Source organism: Genypterus blacodes, unplaced genomic scaffold (genome assembly GCF_046128005.1).
Source record: "Genypterus blacodes isolate CSIRO-AG114 ecotype Tasmania unplaced genomic scaffold, CSIRO-AGI_Gbla_v1 ptg000017l_1, whole genome shotgun sequence".
NCBI classification, from domain to species: domain Eukaryota; kingdom Metazoa; phylum Chordata; class Actinopteri; order Ophidiiformes; family Ophidiidae; genus Genypterus; species Genypterus blacodes.
Window position 1 is genome coordinate 3,276,555 of NW_027466831.1, and position 18,446 is coordinate 3,295,000.

The window sequence follows — 18,446 nt, forward strand, 5'->3', positions numbered from 1 at the left end:
GAGGAACTACCAGTACAGACGACGGCTAATCCCTCCGTTATTGAGACATCACACATCTCAGGATGAGGCCTCATGATGTTTGACACACAAATTGATTCATACATGATAACTGGTAAGCTCAGGAGGTCGGTGTGTGTGTGTGTGTGTGTGTGTGTGTGTGTAGGGGGGCGGCGCTTGCAGTGTAATGGAGCAGCTTCACATCCTCAACATCTCTGGAGTGCCAAGTGTGTGTTTTGTATACACAGGTTACAACCAAAGTACTGATTTTTGTGCCTTTGAACAGGTGAAATCATATCAAACAGTCCTAAAGGGCACGTGTTCCATTTCATCCTATTGTTTTTAAAGCAGCACTAACATACTGACACTCTAGCTTATCCACTATTAAGTCTAATCCTTAATTATAAAGGTGCTGTGCGAGTAAAGGGCAGGGCTACATATATGGGCAAATGTGTAATAGTGTAATGAGACTTAAAGCTGCACGTTTAATCACGCACAATGTATTTAACACTCGGGCTGCAGCTTCTCCAGTAGGCAGGTTTATGAAGTTATATCTGTGTAAGTGTGTGTGTTCATACCCACATTGGAGCGGTTCAGGTTACCCAGATAAACCTCTTTTTTTGGACGGGCCCTTTGGGATTTACCCTGGCAGCTGTTTGGCGGCCGCTTTGGCAACTTGGGCTTTAAATATGAGCTAATATCAGCTGCCAGCATTCAGGCTCCTGCTGGGATTCAAACCAACAACTTGTCCAGCTGTTGGACTGAATCTTTTTTACGCAACTGTAATGAAATGTGACAAGAGTTGACACTAGTTGATGGTCTGGTTTGCATATTAGTCCCTAGCAATAGTGTGTCATCTGTGAACAACTCCAGTAAAACGTGTTTCAGATCTGACACCAAAATGTGGAAGACACGCTGTTGCTCACTGATTGAAGACGGTAGACGAAAGGGACACAGAGGTCACGTTAAAGAGTCCCGCACTGATTTCAATCTGTTTCGGACTGAGTAAATGAAGAGCTTATCATGTTGTCTCTCTGACCTCGCTGTCCCAAAGTATGTCTCGGTGTAACTTTACCCCGTTAACCACACCGGCTCGCCGGGCCTGCAGCTGTCCCCAACGCAGTCCCATCCATCCATCCCTCCATCCCCCCCCGGCTCTGCCCACGTCCCAGGTCCCAGTATGCTGTTCAACCACTTAGCTTTGCTCTTCCCCCTCACCTCCTCCTTCTCCTCCTCCCCGTCTCCCTTGCATGCCTCCTTTCCTGCCCCAGGATGCGATGTTAGTGTCGCGCCTGCCAGTGCAGCTAGACCGTCCTTCCTTGCTCTAATGTGGTTATGCACTGACAGAGATTACAAGGAAACGGCTTGCCAGGGGGGCAGGCAGCTGCTGTTTCCTACGGCAACTCAGCTTATTTTTTTGTGGGGGGGTGGGGAACGGACAACCTCGGGGATGCCGTGGAGGAGAAGCGGCTCGTCGGCCCTGCAGCTCTTCATGGGCAGAGCCAGCGGGTGGGCCAAGGCCAGGTGAGATTAAAGACACACACTCCTGCTGTGGGTTTAAGGCCTTTTCAGGGGTTGAGTCTTGTGTTTGGATTCAACTTTAAGATTCTGCACAAAGAGTGATCGTGTCCCTCGTGTTCTTCGACCGCTGTCTGAGGTTTGACGGGCAGCAGCTGCTGTTGTCCAGTGTATGTGTGTGCAGCTTGTGATCTGATTTGATTTCTCTCGACCGTAAGAACAAACTGTTGCTCTCTCTCTCTCTCTCTCTCTCTCTCTCTCTCTCTCTCTCTCTCGCTGTAAGAGGCTTGCTGAGGAATTCAGCCACGAGGATTTAGCGCTGCGTTGCTTAAGCCGCCGCTGCTGCTGCTGCTGCTGCTTTTTCAAGTGGATTACTGTATTCTTTGACTGAAGTCGATGGTCGGGGGTTACTTTGTGTCACTTTCCATCACGTTGTTGAATATTAAAAGTTGACATTTTGTGTGTGGAGTGCACGCTGTTGATCGCCGCTCCCATTCAACGAGAAACAATCCCCAGCCCAGTGACATTTTCGGTAGTTCGATGTTTCGTTTCAACTGTAGCGTGAAACAATGTCGCCTTTGTTGTTTGTGAGCATTGTGATTTGTTGGCAAGGTGCAAAGCTTTATGATTGGGGTTTAAAAAATAAACAACGCTGATTTTCCTGTTAGTGCCTGAGGCGAGACTAAGAAGCCGCCAAACTAACCTCTGTCCTTTATGCACGCCTCTGTCCCGTACCTCCTCATAATCTGCAGCTTCACTCTATTTGTAGATCATTGTTAGAGATCAGAGTTTGAGTTGTTGTGATTCGGGCCTCAGGACGACTGTCAGATATACATTTACACTAATATAGCAGAATGCAAAGGGAAGGAACGTTGGCTTCGGCTTGTGAGCTACAATTACAATACACAACGTTGTTTCAGTTGAATTTTGATGGAAAATCGTTGCTCGCCCTCATGTCACATTGCTCCTCTCTTTACACGCTTGTCTGAGAGTGAAAAGTGAATTGATGATGAGTCAGTGGGCTGGGGGAGGGGAGGGGTTTGGGGGGGCCGTTAAACTGCTGCTGGCAGACAATGTTGACAGGCCTGTTTCACTTGAGGAGCTCTCACTCTCTCTCTCTCTCTCTCTCTCTCTCACACACACACACGCCACACATGCTGGCAGCAAACGTTTTTTTGTGCAACATTTCAACCGTCTTGTACATATAAGGTGCGATGTGATTTGATTGGAGATTTACTGATCTGATCTATTTGATCTAATTAACTTAATTCCGGAAACATAATAGATCATGAGAGGGGCTGATCTTCTCCACAAAGGATCCTTGATTAATGGTCTCCAATGGGCTTGGATTGGCCTCACTAGAAAGCCAATAAATGACTTGAGGTGAACTTGTCAGCAGTCGTTTTAGTTCATCGGCAGCGGACAGGGTTGATCTCCAGTTAAGTGTTTGAGCCAAGAGGTTTCTGTTGCTGTGTGTAAGTGGCTTTACATTGTTGTGTTAAGAGTGTATCGTTGGGTGATGGCCATGCACGCAGCAGGGTGTGTCTCCTCCCGGTGACACGGGCAGGGACAGGTGTGAACGACGTGTTGATATCAAAGGCTAGGCCCTCCCTCTCGCATTCCGCCTGCCCTCCCTTCCACCACGCACGCAGAAAAACTGGAGCAGGGAACAGATTTACAACACTCACATGGTGCCCAAGCGTCAGGAGGCCGAGTAAAGCTGGGTTTTATACTTGTGGAGCGCAATTCCTGGATTTGATTAGTCGTGTGGATATGGGAGGTAGAGAGGAGGTGGTGGTGAGCAGGATCAGCTCCGGCATGCAGTTCCCTCGAACCAAGTGGAGCCGCTTTAGGCTTCCCATGAGCCGAAGCCCGACGAGGCCCAGACACGGGAAGCGATCGCACAAAAAGGGTGACAGGTAAGATTTGATGGGACAGGAAGTTGGGGTTAGATCAGCGGGATTGGGATATGGTGAGAGTAAGGAAAGTTGTCCATAAGTGAAGTTGATGAAGTTTTGGATGTAGAGGTTAGTGTGTGTGGTACAGTGATGCATGATGGGGATCTGCTTTACCAAGTGATCGTATTTTCTGATCGACCTACTGTACATGTGGAAATACTTTTGATTATGCAAAAGCTTTCAGAATAGAACCTCTCTTGTGAGCTTGTTGGTTCATCTACCTGTATAATGACTGATTGTAAGTTTGGTTTGGAAATGAAATCTCATCAAAGCAGAGACTCCCTGACTCTTGTGTGTTATTCACACACACACCTACTCAATGTGGCGGGATCAGCCGTCTCGTCCCTGAGTCTTACCTGTATTTTAACAGTGATAGTGATAAGGCTGAAAACACATGTGTACCTTTGGACAGCTATGTGTGTGTCTGTGTGTGTGTGAGTGAGAGGATGCTGTGTTGTGATTTTTTATTATATCTGTAGTTCTCCATGTTTGCAGTTAGTTTAGTGTTAAGAGTGACACTTGGGAGATGAAGGTGAGCTTGTTTGGTTATTATGTGGTGATGAAAACACTAAGCTGCTCTGAACACAGCAGGAATGCAGTGGTAGGTGTGTGAGATTGTTTATGTGTGTGTCTATATGCACGTGCCTACGACTGTAGCGCTGTGGGGTACAGTGAGGGAATGTCACCACACTGGTTAAGAGGGAAAACACAAATGTGACCAATTTTACTACAGAAATAACAGCGAAATCTAAAAAATTGTGATTAATTCTGAATCCCTGATCATGGAATTGGTCAAAAAGTATAATCCTAATTATAATAATCTGTTTTCTTACATTAAACTGATTGATTGATCATTGGCATGGATTGAACATTAAAGTATTCACTTCATGTACCAAAAACTGCATTTACAAAGTGATTCATACAAAATAAAATCCCAAAAAAATCTAGCAGAAAGAAATATGAAAAGACTTTAAAATGTGAGGAAAAGAGAAATAAATACTACAAACCATTATATGAAAACGTGCCATTCAAGTATTGCAAGAATGCTAAAAGCACGTTTTTGCTTTAACATGTGAGACATTCCAGAGTTTCACTCAGCCCCCCCACTCACACACTGTGACACAGCGGGACAGGTTTAACACGTCATTGATCTGCAGCATTTTCTGCCATTCAACCTCTACTAAGATGCGTCTGATGTGTGGCAACAGCTTGATAAACTCGCCATGACGGCGACCTAAAGCATGATGGGTATCTGTCTGTCATTCCTTAAATTAGTCAGTCACCAAGTGCCAATCAATCTTACGTCTGATCAGGGATGAAATGTGGGTAAGAATGTGACTGAGCTGCACACTGAGCCAGTGAGTCAGCAGACTACTTCCTATTTCTGCCTATTTATAGGTCACATTTTACAGATTCAGGTTGCATGTGCATCTGAGAGTGTGTGTGTCCCATTGTGGTTTGGGGAACAATGTCCACTGTTATCTGCCTTCCATCGTAAGTGTGCCATGTAACATGGATGCATCTCAGACATGCTTCAGTAGAGGGGCGGAACCCAAGGACAACCAGGCCCCATATTGTTTGGGTGACATCTAGTGGTTTTGCACGGTACTCCGCCTCTGAGGAACAATAGAGACCCCCCTCTTTGTGTCCACGCTTGCCGTCTCTCTCCTCAGCCCGTCCCTCCCTCCCTCCTGCTCCTTTTGTCCCTCGTTCTCTTTGGGCTCTCCCGGCTGATTTTCTCCTTCCGCATTGCTCCACTCTTCCTCTTCCCCTTTCTCCTCTATTTGTACGTGCATGTGTGTATTTTTCTTCTTTCTGCTTGGCTTGCATGCCTGCGTTGCCTTTCCTCTCATGTGTGTGTGTGTTTCTTTGCTCTGCACCAGAGATCCCAGCCCCTCCGAGATGAGCGTGGAGCCCTGGGCCAGCCCGCAGGACAAGGCAGCCGCTGAACACACCCACAGCACGCAAAAGTCGCCATCCCGGGACCAGGAGCAGCCCGACAAACTGTGTCTGGACTCCTTCTGGAGTGAGGTAGAGACCATACGTCAGGGGAGTGGCTTCACAGACCTCGAATGCACCAGGAGAGATTCCAGACAGTCAGAGGGTAAATACTGCAAATAAACATCTATAGTGTATATGTAGGATGCATAGGAAGGTCCTGATGTATTGTTTCATACTGTGGTGTCTCCCATTGTCTCATCACACGGTGTGAATGTCTATCACAGCTGCTGCTCTGTTCCTCCATCAAATGATGCATTTGCCATGGAGACATGGAGTCAGGTTTCTGACTCTCGTGCAGCACAGCACTTATCACCATGACAACACGATCAAACACTCTTTTTATACGTACAAGCTAAATAGCCATTCATGAATGCTGAGTTGTCCATTAAAATGGCTACAATTGTACTGAATTCAAGCCTTTAGTGATGCTTTTTGATGCTAAACACACATCCATTTTTCAGCTGGATAAATGCCTTTGAAGTGTGTGTGTGTGTGTCAAAGAGAGACAGCAAGAGAGAAATAGAGAATGATTACAAATTCTTTTAATCATTATTAGATGTACAAAAATTCTCCCAATCACTGTTTTATTTATATATTCAGTCTTTGTTTGTGTGTGTGTGTGTGTGTGTGTGTGTGTGTGTGTGTGTGTGTGTGTGTGTGTTCCAGAAGGTGACCAGGAGGAGCAGTGGCTGGCTGACGCTGGCTTGTCGCCCCTCATCAGCGAGGACAGTGAGGATGCAGACAAAGCTGTGCTGCTGTCCACTCTGACCCGGACGCAGGCCGAAGCCGTCCAGCGCCGGCTGGACTCTTACACGCTGTCCCTCCGCAAGAGGAACAAGCCGCCGCCCCGAGACGTCCGAGACATCTTCCACTCCTCCATCACACAGGTCAGAATGGTTCAAATGTAAAGAGGGGAAGATACTCAGAACTAGAGATAGACTAATGTGCCACTATTTTCATTTATTGAGTTTTGTTACATTCAGCCAAGAGGAAAATGAAACAGTATTCAATTGAAGATGCTAAATTACATTACAATCATTTGGCAGACGCTTTTATCCAAAGCGTCTTACAATACATTACCACCCTTCACAGAGGGGAGAGCAATTGAGTTCGGGTTCAGTGCCTTGCTCAGGGGCACCTCGGCAGGGGCTCGAACCGGCGATCCTCCGGTTTCAGAGCAGAAGCACTACCCACTGAGCCACTGCCTCCCTAAATGTAATCGCGGTACAAAAACAAACATATATGTACATATTGCATCATAGTACTGCACACACTCACTGTATTTGTGTATGCAGTCTCAGCTCCACTTATTCAACCTGCGTGTACGTACGGTCAAGCAGGACGTGTCTGTGTCAAAGATTTATGCAAAAGAAAAGAATATGGAGAGGAAGACATTACCCTGGAGACCGCCAGGACCGTTGTGCCGCGTTGTTCCGTGCAGCCGCGCTAACCTGTGACAATGAAGGCAAATGACAGGCAAAGGTCCGCCTTTGTCCCGCTGTCTGTTTGAACGGACCTGAGAGAGACCTGATCACTATCAGCCCTTTATCGCCCAGGACGCTCTTCATATCCTGCTGCATCCACTCAGCCGGAAACATACGCACACATTTACTTCCACGACTTAATCAATGATAAAAAGGATAGATTTCTTTCTTATACTTAGGTGTAATTGTTGTTATCTTTCCACAGAGCCTCCTGCCTGATTCTGAGCAGAGTGAGGATCTTCCCCACAACAGCATGGCGTCAGATACCAAAGGGCCACAATCAGGTAAGAGACACACACACAGACACAAACCTGAACAGTAACTAAAGAGGGGAAAGCACTCTCAAAGCCAATCAGAAGCTGGTATACACCAGCCATCGTTCTGTTAAATGTCAGTAAGTATAAATAAATAAATACAAACTAACTGCAGCGAAGTGGAGCAGTGGCAGATTTGAGATGGACTCCCTGATCTGAGGAACTGTTTGTTGTGTTTGTTGTCCCGCTCAGCTGTGAGTCCAGAGCACCAGCAGCACCGCAGCGGGGCCCCAAAAGAGGAGATCTTCATCACGGACGTGGCCTACTGCGAGCAGGCCGCCATTTTACTCAAACAGGCCAAATTGCCGCAGAAAAACAGCCAGCGCAGGAAAGAAGATGGAGCCCTGCCTGTAAGGACACAAACACTCCTATTGATTTCAAATAGAGGATGCTGGGAATGTTGTAATGGTTTATGCACTGGAAAAAAAGAATCAGACATGTTTATAGATAAAAGAGGGAAGTGAGAAAGAGTGACTCAGTTTACAGGGAAGAGGGAAGTTCATGCAGATAAGAGCTCATAATGTGGAGCTGGAAGGAGGGGCTTGTTTGGTCATGACAATTCTCAGCCGTTGTCAATCAAAAGTTGTGCCAGAGTTACTAATGTGCCCAAAATCCTCTCCTCTCTTCTCCTCTCCTCTCCTCTCCTCTCCTCTCCTCTCCTCTCCTCTCCTCTCCTCTCTTCTCCTCTCCTCTCCTCTTCTCTTCTCTTCTCTTCTCTCCTCTCCTCTCCTCTCCTCTCCTCTCATCTCCTCTCCTCTCCTCTTCTCTCCTCTCCTCTCCTCTCCTCTCCTCTCCTCTCCTCTCCTCTCCTCATGACCCATTTCCGGATGTTTGGTTTTGGTATTCGGGGGTTTGGGGGGATTTTGTGCACACCACGTTCTGGTTTTCAAGCTCTGTCTGAAGCTGTGACCACCCCCCTCCCTCCACACACACACACACACACACACACACACAGAGCTCTTATTGTAAGTCAGTTCTAATGAGCTCTCCCCTGCTCATTAGATTACAGGGTTAAGCAGAATGAAGGAATGAAGGACTAAGCTCAGAACAATAGGAGAGCTGTTGATCGAGTCCAGCAGCTTTATTGTTCTATTTCAGGTTAATTGTTAATTATACATGCATGGATACGTTACCGCCATGTTGAGCTTAAAGAGGATTTGTCACTGATAGAGGAAATGTCAAATATGTCTTTTAATTTCCTCCATTTCCTCCTCCCTCAGCGGGTGATCTGCCCTAAGTGTCGTCTCGGAGTGACTCGCATCCACGACCTCTCCGCCGCCGACATGAAGAAGGTGCGGCAGTTAGCTCTCATCGACATGACGGCGCTGTGCGACCTGCTGGAGCTGGAGGTCAAAAGGAACAAAGGTGGCAAGAGGAAGATCCCAGGTGTGTGTTGGCATGTTACTCACACACACATACACACACACACACGCAGACACAAGCATACTGCACATGCCATACTGGCTGGTAACCTAGGGACATTGTAATGTTGTGACTGTGTTGAGTTCTGATGCTCTGTTCTCATGCGTTGACGTACCTTTCCTGGCTGAGAGCCAATCAAATCAAAGAAGCAAATCACAGAAGCACCGAGTAGTTTAAGTCATGAGTCCCAAACCTTTAACAGCGTCAGAAAACATAAATAATTTAAGCAGATTCCAGCCGTCTGTTTAGAGTTTTAGCCTCTTAGACCGTGACCTTTACCCTTTACCCACATACACACACACATGCTGTTTGAGAGATATGTCCCGTGAAGCAGAGACAGGGGGACACCGTATTGATGTGTGTGTCTTCCACAGAGAGCACCCTCTTCGGTGTGCCGCTGGCTGCGCTGCTGGAGAACGATCAGAAGCTCAAACCAAACACCTCCACACCTCTGTTCCTGCAAGCGGTAAGAGCCCCAAAGAGTATTTATTAGATATTATAAATGTTCCTGTTCTCTCCCATTGCGGACTCAAAATCATAACAGACATACTGCAGCGTTTTGATCATGATCAGACTCTCAGATTCGCAGATTCTGGAGCTTCTGTATGTGAGATCCTTTGCTGTGACCACACCCTGACTGAGGCAGCAGTTACTGGATATAACCAGCAGAGGCAAGCAAGAGATTCATATCATATCTAATCTCTCTCTCTCCCTCTCTCTCTCTCTGCAGTTGTTGTCCTTTCTGGAGAAGAAGGGTGTCGATTCTGAGGGGATCCTGCGGGTTCCAGGGTCTCAGTCCAGAATCAAGGTGAAGCATCTGGGTTCAGATCTATTTCTGTCGCATAAGTATTTAATTTTCCAATCCAACATATTGGCTCAGGCTGTAAAAGCATCAGAGGAGATCAGAGAGCAGCGAGAGTTTCATTACAGTTGACATTTAGACGAAATCAATGCTGTACAGACCCGCATGATGGATATTTAATTTCCAAATACCAAGAGGAAGTAAATTGAAGCTGTCAGATGAGGGCGCCATTTCACCCTGAAGAGAAATCCAAACAGACAAAGGATCAATTAATGAAGTCCTCAGTTATAGAACATAGATTTTCGCATTGATATTTCAGAGATAATAAATTCAAATCCATATTTTGACTCTGGTATTTCCATATTTTGATCAGTGGAAGGTGTTTATTACACAGTATATCATTGAAATAATAGTATAAATTCAGATTCATGCAAATATTTGTGTTAAATCAACTCTGGCGGTTGTGGATTTTAAAAATTCAACATTCATTTTTGCTTCTTGTGCAAATCTGCATCTTCTGAACGTTTTCTCATGTGTTCTGCTCCGTCCCCAGCTGCTGCAGCAGAACCTGGAGACCAACTTCTACTCCAGCCCGGTGAGCTGGGAGGAAGTGAGTGCCAACGACGCCGCAGCGCTTCTCAAGAAGTTCATCCGGGAACTTCCCTCCCCTCTGCTCACCTCCGAGTACCTGAACGTCTTCAGCGCCGTCAGAGGTCAGTGAACACATTGAGCACTTCCAAAATCTGTGTGTGTGTGTGTTTTAATGCAGCGGTGTGCATTTCAGAGTGTGTAGAGACTGAAACTTTTGTAAATGTAAAGTTACAAAGCTGCACAGATCATTAACCGGGACCAGAGCATCGATACACTTGAGCTTCTATAACGGCATCTTATTTTCTTAACCTGTTCTTGCACGCCACCTGCTGGTTATAAATGTAACTACCTCATTAAAAACAATAGACACACCCAATGCTCCTAAAATGAAACTAATCCAAGACTCCAAATGGTATTATCTTCACTAAACAGCCATATTTTAACTATTTCGGATCATTTCTGTATTTTAGTTTCAGGTTCTGATCTGATTTTAACTTCTAGGACTCAATCCATAGACAGAAATGAGTCGATATGATGACGACGCGTCAGTGTGTGTCGCCTAATCACCGTGATGCATTTATTACACATCACATCATCTGCTCATGTCCCGTGAGTCGGAGTAATTACATGACAATAATTGCATACACGCTTCCTCTTCTCCTCCTCCTCCTCCTCTTGGATGCTTCTTAGCCAATCAGCTGGATGACACAGCTCAGCAGGGTTCCCTTCATATTTACCTGTAAGGCTCTGTACGTTCCTGCTCCTGCTCAGGAAACAAAATTCCCAATTCACTGACAGAGGAGAGTAAAGGATCAGCTACTCGCACGCTAGTTTCCCCTTAAGATTGATATTAATATCATCTGATTGATGACCTGCTGACGTACAGGTGGCGAGGGGAATCACTGCTCCCCATGCAAAGTGATGAACGACGTGTGACCACAGAGACATAAGCTAACAAAGCTAATGGCCACCTGTCACACCGCCATTAATCTTTACACATCCCATTACGTTTAGGCCAAACAGAGGAAATGAAGTGTGTGTGTCTGTGGGTGTCTGTGTGTGTGTGTGAGTGTGTGTGTTCATTCCTTTTTTTTGCTTTTTCCCTCCGCTAGACATCACAGAGCTAAAGCAGAAACTTCACATGCTGAACCTGCTCATCCTGTTGCTACCCGAACCCAACAGGAACACACTGAAGGTAACACACACACATTCCATAACACTTACACTATAGGGACGATTCATTCACTCCAGTCTGAGCTTCAGTATGACGGTCATTCTTCAACTAAGCCCCATTTGGGTACAGATATCTATTACAAACTGATGGATGTGACATCAAGAGTCTCTCAGCTGAGGCTCCTGTCTGGTGGAAGAGTTAAAGGGGGATGTCATTTGATTTGTCATATTGCCCTAAAAATGTCATAACAAATACAAGCAATTCAAATATATTTTACAAGAAAGACTATAATGCATCAAAATGTGGCATTCATTTGTCATTTGTGTTTGAACTTTATATCATATCAGCATCCAAGGTTGAATCCTCAAACTTGTAACAGTTAAAGGATGTCACTTATATCACATGACGGAATAATGACTGAGCTATTATTTAATGGATATGTGTTCATTTTCGGTGTCAAACAAGTGTGGCGAGAAGAATAAGTGGGAAATGTGTTTTACTTTTCCTGTGAACAACGAAGCGCTGAGCCTCCAGGCACAGATCCTTAACATTCAATCATTCCAAAATGGTTGGAGTGGCTTTGATTTCAGGTATTCATGATCTCTCTCTCTCTCTCTCTCTCTCTCTCTCTCTCCCAGGTACTGTTGGAGTTCCTCAGTAAGGTGGTGTCCAGGGAGAAGAGGAACAGGATGAACCTGTGGGCCGTAGCCACCATCATGGCTCCCAACCTGTTCCTCCACAAGGCTGTGCCCAGCAAACTGACCGAGGGCGCCGAGAAAGGACACGCGGAGAAGGCGGCCGATGTCATGAGGCTCCTCATCCGCTACCAGGACCTGCTGTGGACGGTAGGTGACGCAAACACATCAGATCTATCAAGCTGGAAGATGAAACGGCGACGGCTTCCACGTTTCTTTGGAAGTAGATCAAAGATGATTCCCTCATGTTCCTCTTTGTCTCTGTGCAGGTCCCTAACTTCCTCATTAGCCAGGTGCGTAAGCTGAACGAGAACAGCAGTCGGCGTTACCAGTTCTACGATCGACGCCTGAAGAACCTGCTGAGGAAGATTCACACAGACAGCAGAGAAAAAGTGGATAAAAACACTGCAGAGGTACAGCCGGCGCCACTGATCAGCAAATACAGAGCAATGATAACATCGAAATCATCATATCTCACAATCACATGCAGCTTTGTTGTGCGAGTTCTGAGCGTCCTCTTCCCTCTGCTTGTGTCCTGCAGCCCTGTCGCACGGTGAAGGTCCAGGTGGGGGATCTGCAGAGCAGCACCATGGAGGTCCGCATCAACGCCAACTCCAGGGCCTCGGACCTGCTCGCCCAGTTTCACCACCAGTTCCCGTGCAGCCCCGAGAAAGGGAAGAGCAAAGTGCGGAGGTAAGACAATCTGACCTCAGACATAAAAGATTGCAAACCAATCTGATGTTGAAATGAGTCAAAGCGTGACGCCGGCTGGTTATACTGACTCATCTCCTGACTGTGTGTCCCAGCAGAAACGGCTCGGCTGCTTATCCCGACTGCGCCATCTACGAAGTGGGAGGGAATATCGGTAAGTGAAAGCGACCGTGAGCATCTCTGACAGCAGGTCTGCACGCTCACTGAGCTGATCCACAGGAGCAAAGTCTTTATGTAATGAAGCGTACGGGAGGCGTCAGAGCATAAACACTCTGACACAGTAAACAGAACACATGACCCACTCGACTTTGTGTCAGAGAAGTTTTAATAGAGGGAAAGTTTAGTGATTTACTGACAAATTTGTTATGTGCAGTTTAGATTGAAACGAGCAACCTTTTGTGTGTGTGTTTCCCTACAGGTGAGCACTGTTTGGATCCAGACACACACCTTCTGGATCTGTACAACAACAACCCAGGGGGAGAGTGGATCATCAAGCTGAGGCCCAACACCAGCAGAGGCGTGTGAGATGTGAGATGGAAACGGCGGGAGGAAGGAAGGAATAATGGAAGGATGGACGGACAGATCTGCAAATGTGTCCACGGAGCCTCCAGATGGACAAAGCAGACGTGGAGAGACGGAGGACGGAGGAATCTGCCAGGAGCGGAACCTCCAAACAACACAGCAAACTCAGATTAAACTCGTGTTGTGCTTCCTCTCCGCCTCCTCCTATTCCTCCTTCCGCTTTCACGACGTCGTTCCTCTTGCGTTGCCGCCAGCGAATGCCCGCCGCTGACATGACTCATTACTTCTGACAGAGATCCTATAGAGAAGAGAGGAAGAGCGAGCGCCTGGTGCGGTTTGGTTCGCATCTCGCCCATCCTCTCCAACCACGAGGGAGCAGATGGTAGCTGCCGAGCACCTCTGGCTATACACGCACACACACACACAGACACACATTGACTGACTGAGCCTTCACTGTTGCTCTCTGTCTTTTCGTGTTGGTGCCCATTTTGCTGCTGGGGCACATCTGCGCCATATTTGTGACTTTTGGGCCTTCGTGAAAATCCACAAACTTTCAAGGACCTTTGACTTGTAAATAACTGCACATACAAGAGATTTCTTTTTTTTATACCGTGGAATTCCGCAAACCTGACCTTGAGGACGGCAGCTGCTGGCCTCTAAAAGGATTCGTCAAAGACTCTCAAGTGAAGCTGGTCTTCAGATCTTTTCTTTCTTTTTTTTACGTGAATGGACTCAAAAGTGATGCAATGACTGTGATTATTTATATAAATGTGATATTCTGTAGACTAGGGTGACTTTCATATGATTTTGAGGTGCTACAGTCATTGTAAGAGTATCAGAAGTGTTGCATTTAACTACCCGCTGTCAGTGTGGGAATCTGCAGTGTTCTTGTGTACATATTTCCTCTCTCTCTCGCTCAGCTCTGTTTCTCTTTACATCAGTACATCGTTAAGCTTACATTGCAATTTTGACTGTGCTTGTTTGGTGCAGTGGAGGGGCCTTTGTTGTGAATGTACAGTATGTATGTAGTGGATCCTGCAAATGAATGTGATGAGGTTGTTTTGCACGGGGCGAGCGCACCAGATGTGACTCGTTTACTCCTCTTCGGTCGGGAGCCATGTTGGTTTGCCGCGGCCATTTTGTGGCAAGCGTTTCACGCGCTCGCTAGGCGGTGTAATGATGACAACAACAGGCCACCACATTTATCAGCACCCTCTGCTCCCTCCATCTCTGTCGCCTGCTCATAATGGACCATAATGACACGCATCAGAAACGAGCTGAGGAATCACATTTCTTTGATAAAGGAGAAGGTAATAAATGGCTGTTATAAATTCTGCCGCCCTGGATCCGATGACAGCAGCGCATGTGTGTGTGTGTGTGTGTGTGTGTGTGTGTGTGTGTGTGTGTGTGTGTTAATGTGCATGGGTGTGTGTGTGTGCGTGTGTGTGTGATGAGCTTCATTACACAACTCCAATTGGCCTGTCCCAGGGTCCAAGGCACAGTTCAGTGCCTCAGCACAAAGCGAGCTGATGAAACTGCCTTCTGCTGACAATCAGGAAGTAGGTCACCTCTAACACAGCGTCAGTGTGACAACCAACCACTGCAGGGCCTGGAACACACACACACACACACACACACTGCATCTGATCAACGTGACATGGGGTCACCACCACATGGGGCACAGATTCACACCACTGTGTTTCCATATACAGCATATCTGTGTGTGTGTGTGTGTGTGTGTGTGTGTGTGTGTGTGTGTGTGTGTGTGTGCGTGCGTGCGTGCGTGCGTGCGTGCGTGCGTGCGTGTGTGTGTGTGTCTCTCTGAAACAGTGTTATCTATGATAACAGTCACTAAAGGATCGTCCAGCACAGGAGCGATGGTTGTGGGATTATTATCATGTTTAGTCTGAAAAACTCTCCTGGATGTTTGTCTGAGGTAAAGACTTCAGGTTACTGTCAGCAGAATGTATTTATGCCCTTTATACTGCTGTGAAAAGAGCTCAGGCTTTCTGAAAATAAAGGTTTTGTCAATAAGTGTGAAAGTAATATTGTGTTAAATGTGATTTATTTGTTCATTATGAGGGATGGGTAGATGTGGTAGATGTTATCAAGAGGCTACATTCATCATACGCATGGATTTATTGTTGCCTTACTCCTGCTGCCATATTATGCATTCACACACACACACACACACAAACACACACACAGAGAGAGAAACTGTATGGTGAAGAGATGGTTTATTCCTCCGCTATAATCAATAGATATATTAACCTTGTAATGTGTGCGGGTGGAGAGGCCCCGCTGCCACTCTGCTCCTTGATTAATCGTGGTGGAAAAGCGTTCTGGCCTAAATGTCTCATCAGCTTCCATTAGCTAAGGTCTGTCTCTGTGTCCACAAATGTGTGTGTGTGTGTCTGGAAGACAAAGGGGACAAAGCTGACACGTCTTACAGCAGCCAGTTTTTACTAATCTGCATGTTTACAACATATTTTTAGAACATGAATGCACCATGAGAGTAAATTGATTCTCTTTGAAAATTAAGTGTTTCAACTCAAAATGAGATATTTGTCTGTTTTGACAAAAATTATCACGATTTTTAGACATTTAGGTATCATATTTGTTGTTTAAATCTAATTTGGACCCGTAATAATTCCATTGCATTCTGGTATGAGGCTGTTTTGATGTATAATGTTGTATTTTCACTAAGTAACACACACATACACACACACACATTCCATATTATATATATACAATCACCCTCTTCTCTATATGTTTGATTCTCTCACCAGCTTGATTTACTTATTTCTACCGACCAAAAATCCCTCATCAAGCCAAACTGCAGCACCCCCTCACACACACACACACACACACACACACGCACGCACGCACGCACGCACGCACACACACACACACACACACACACACATACACACACACACACACCCCCCACCAAGCTTGCCAGACGCCCCTTTGGCCTGCTGCACATCTAAATTACTGTAATCAATGGATGAATGGCAATCAGCAGCTTTGTATGAGCTGCCTGGCAGAACGCCTGACCCCCGCGCCCCCTCCACCAATCAGAGCGCCGCAGCCCATTCACGGCTAATCACGGCCTGCACTCACGGCCGCCGCCACTTTCCGCGCATTCGATGGAGGAAAACTCTGCGCTCTCTCTCTCTCTCTCTCTCTCTCTCCTCTTGTCTTTTGTGTGAGGCTGACCGGAGTCGACTGGATGGATGATGATGGGATGATGGCGGGAGTGTGTGTGTGTGTGTGTGTGTGCGTGGGGAGCAGGATGAAACGTTTTCCTGTAGCTCGCACTGGAGGAAGTGATGCTTCCTCCTGGCTCGTGTTTACGGATGAGATGGTTTGAAAACAAGTGAAGTTGGTAAGTAAAGAAAAATAAGTTGCGCAAAAAATTAAAGTTCTGTTGTAGAATTTCATTAAATGCAAGTCCTGCATCCAAAATGGCAAAAAGCTGGACGACGGGAGGAGAAACATGACCTCATCTGCCCTGAACTAGAACATCTCTCCTCCTCCTCCTCTTCCTAATCTTCTCCCTAAATCTGCTCCTCATCCTCACTTGCACCCCCGCCTGCCTGCTCGCCTCCCTCCTCTCTGAAACTCCTTCCTCTACCCTCCAGTCACCGCCAGGGGTGAGTCGCGGCGTTTATCTCCAACATCCAGCCCGCGGTGTCTCCTAGCAACAGAGCACGGATCATTTAACCGCCCCACACTGCGCTCCCCCAATCACAACATACACGCCAAACTACCTTCATTCATATTCACCTCCTACAACATTCAGAGCCCTGCAGAGATGGAAAGGAACAAAGTGCCAATACATTTTTGGTTCGCTTCATCTTAATAATAATCTGCATTTGCTTTGTAGAGGGAAAGATGTGACGCTGTGCTAATCTGAGGGCTGAAGTTGAAACACAAGAGCTGCAATTGTAATAATAAGATGTCAAATCTCAAGGAGCAGCACAACAAAACAAAAAAAATAATCCAAATTTCTATTCAACAGTGTTTCCATCTAACAGTTCATATTGTCACATTATTAAACTATAACTTTTTAAAACACTTTGCTGAAAGCCTCACTGCATCCATATAGGAATCTTCAGACATACATTGTGACTCCTACTGATGGAATCTAAGTAGATGAAACATTGAGCCTTAGAGCCAAACAAAATACCACAATTAGCCACAAGGCAACTCACTCCCTCAGCTGCCAATCATGACTCATGTTCTCTCATGTTCATTCATCTAAATTAACACTGAGAAACCCAAATTCTTCACAGGGAGTATTCTGATAAAATAAGTAAACTTCATTGCTTTAACACAAAGCAGCAGTACTTCCAATATTCCAATCCAATATTCACAGTGTTTGAGCTTTTTTATCCGTCTCCACCAACTCCTAATAATAATATCTGCATCTTTGGTTTCCTGAGTTTTGGCTCATTTGGCCCTGTAGTCAATATGAAAGAAGACAAAAGGATCAGAATCCAAGAACAGAAGTCAATTTAGGGAAATTGGCAATGTTTACTTTATAAAAGGGCTATTGTCAGGATTAGGCTTTATAAGGCCGCAACCCAAAGAACCCCAGACAGACATATATGACGTTTCAGTGTCACGTGATGGCGACTGACCAATCACATCCTTCACCGTAGTAGTGAAGGTTCGCAGTTTGTGATTTGGTGCTGTGCAAAACCAAAACATATCACATAAATGCGCTGTAATTGTTGCACGATGGTTCTCGTGGGTTCAAACCGTTCAAATGACGCGTTGCTACGACACAATGCTCACTCTGAGTGGTGGAGTTAGAGCTCGGAGCTCTTAAAGCGTATCAGTGGCACACTTGAGGCACACAGACATGCAGGAGAGGCTGCTCCGTCAGAACGTGTCACTCACACACACACGCGCACACACGCACGCACGCATACGCACACAATCAATGGGGGAAGACAGGACTTGGCCCTCAGTCCTGAAAGAGCCTGGCAGAATCAATTAGCATTTAAATTAATGAAGCGCGTAATGAAGAGAGCGCTATCTCTGCTGGAAAGAGCCCACAGACAGGCGGCTTGTGTCGGCCTGATTGTGAATCTGTATCAGGAAGCGGCTGACACAGTGAAAGGAACATCAAAGATATTCAGATAACCACTTCATCCCTTATTTTATGTATTTTTTCCAAGGAAAAGTGTTCATTTAAAGGCAGAGCAGCTTTAAATAATAGCACAATGCATAAAAACCCCACTGTGGT

At 46.1% G+C, this 18,446-nt stretch overlaps 1 protein-coding gene across 4 annotated transcripts; it reads left to right on the top strand.

Annotated features, from left to right (window-relative positions):
* The first annotated feature begins 1,275 nt into the window (after nt 1-1,275).
* Nucleotides 1,276-15,223, top strand: arhgap40 (Rho GTPase activating protein 40). 4 transcript variants are annotated; one of them, XM_076141303.1, is made up of 15 exons: nt 1,276-1,521; nt 5,357-5,577; nt 6,141-6,361; nt 7,164-7,242; nt 7,465-7,622; nt 8,493-8,658; nt 9,069-9,160; nt 9,425-9,502; nt 10,050-10,209; nt 11,200-11,282; nt 11,900-12,106; nt 12,226-12,369; nt 12,498-12,649; nt 12,763-12,821; nt 13,086-15,223. In XM_076141303.1, the coding sequence occupies exons 1-15, from the start codon at nt 1,325-1,327 to the stop codon at nt 13,190-13,192; spliced, it is 2,124 nt and encodes a 707-aa protein (XP_075997418.1). In that variant the 5' UTR covers nt 1,276-1,324; the 3' UTR covers nt 13,193-15,223. The 4 variants fall into 4 exon arrangements, with proteins under 4 accessions (XP_075997418.1, XP_075997419.1, XP_075997421.1 ...); XM_076141304.1 differs by having other exon boundaries at nt 12,766-12,821; XM_076141306.1 differs by lacking the exon at nt 1,276-1,521 and adding an exon at nt 3,094-3,434 and having other exon boundaries at nt 12,766-12,821.
* The last annotated feature ends 3,223 nt before the right edge of the window (nt 15,224-18,446 follow it).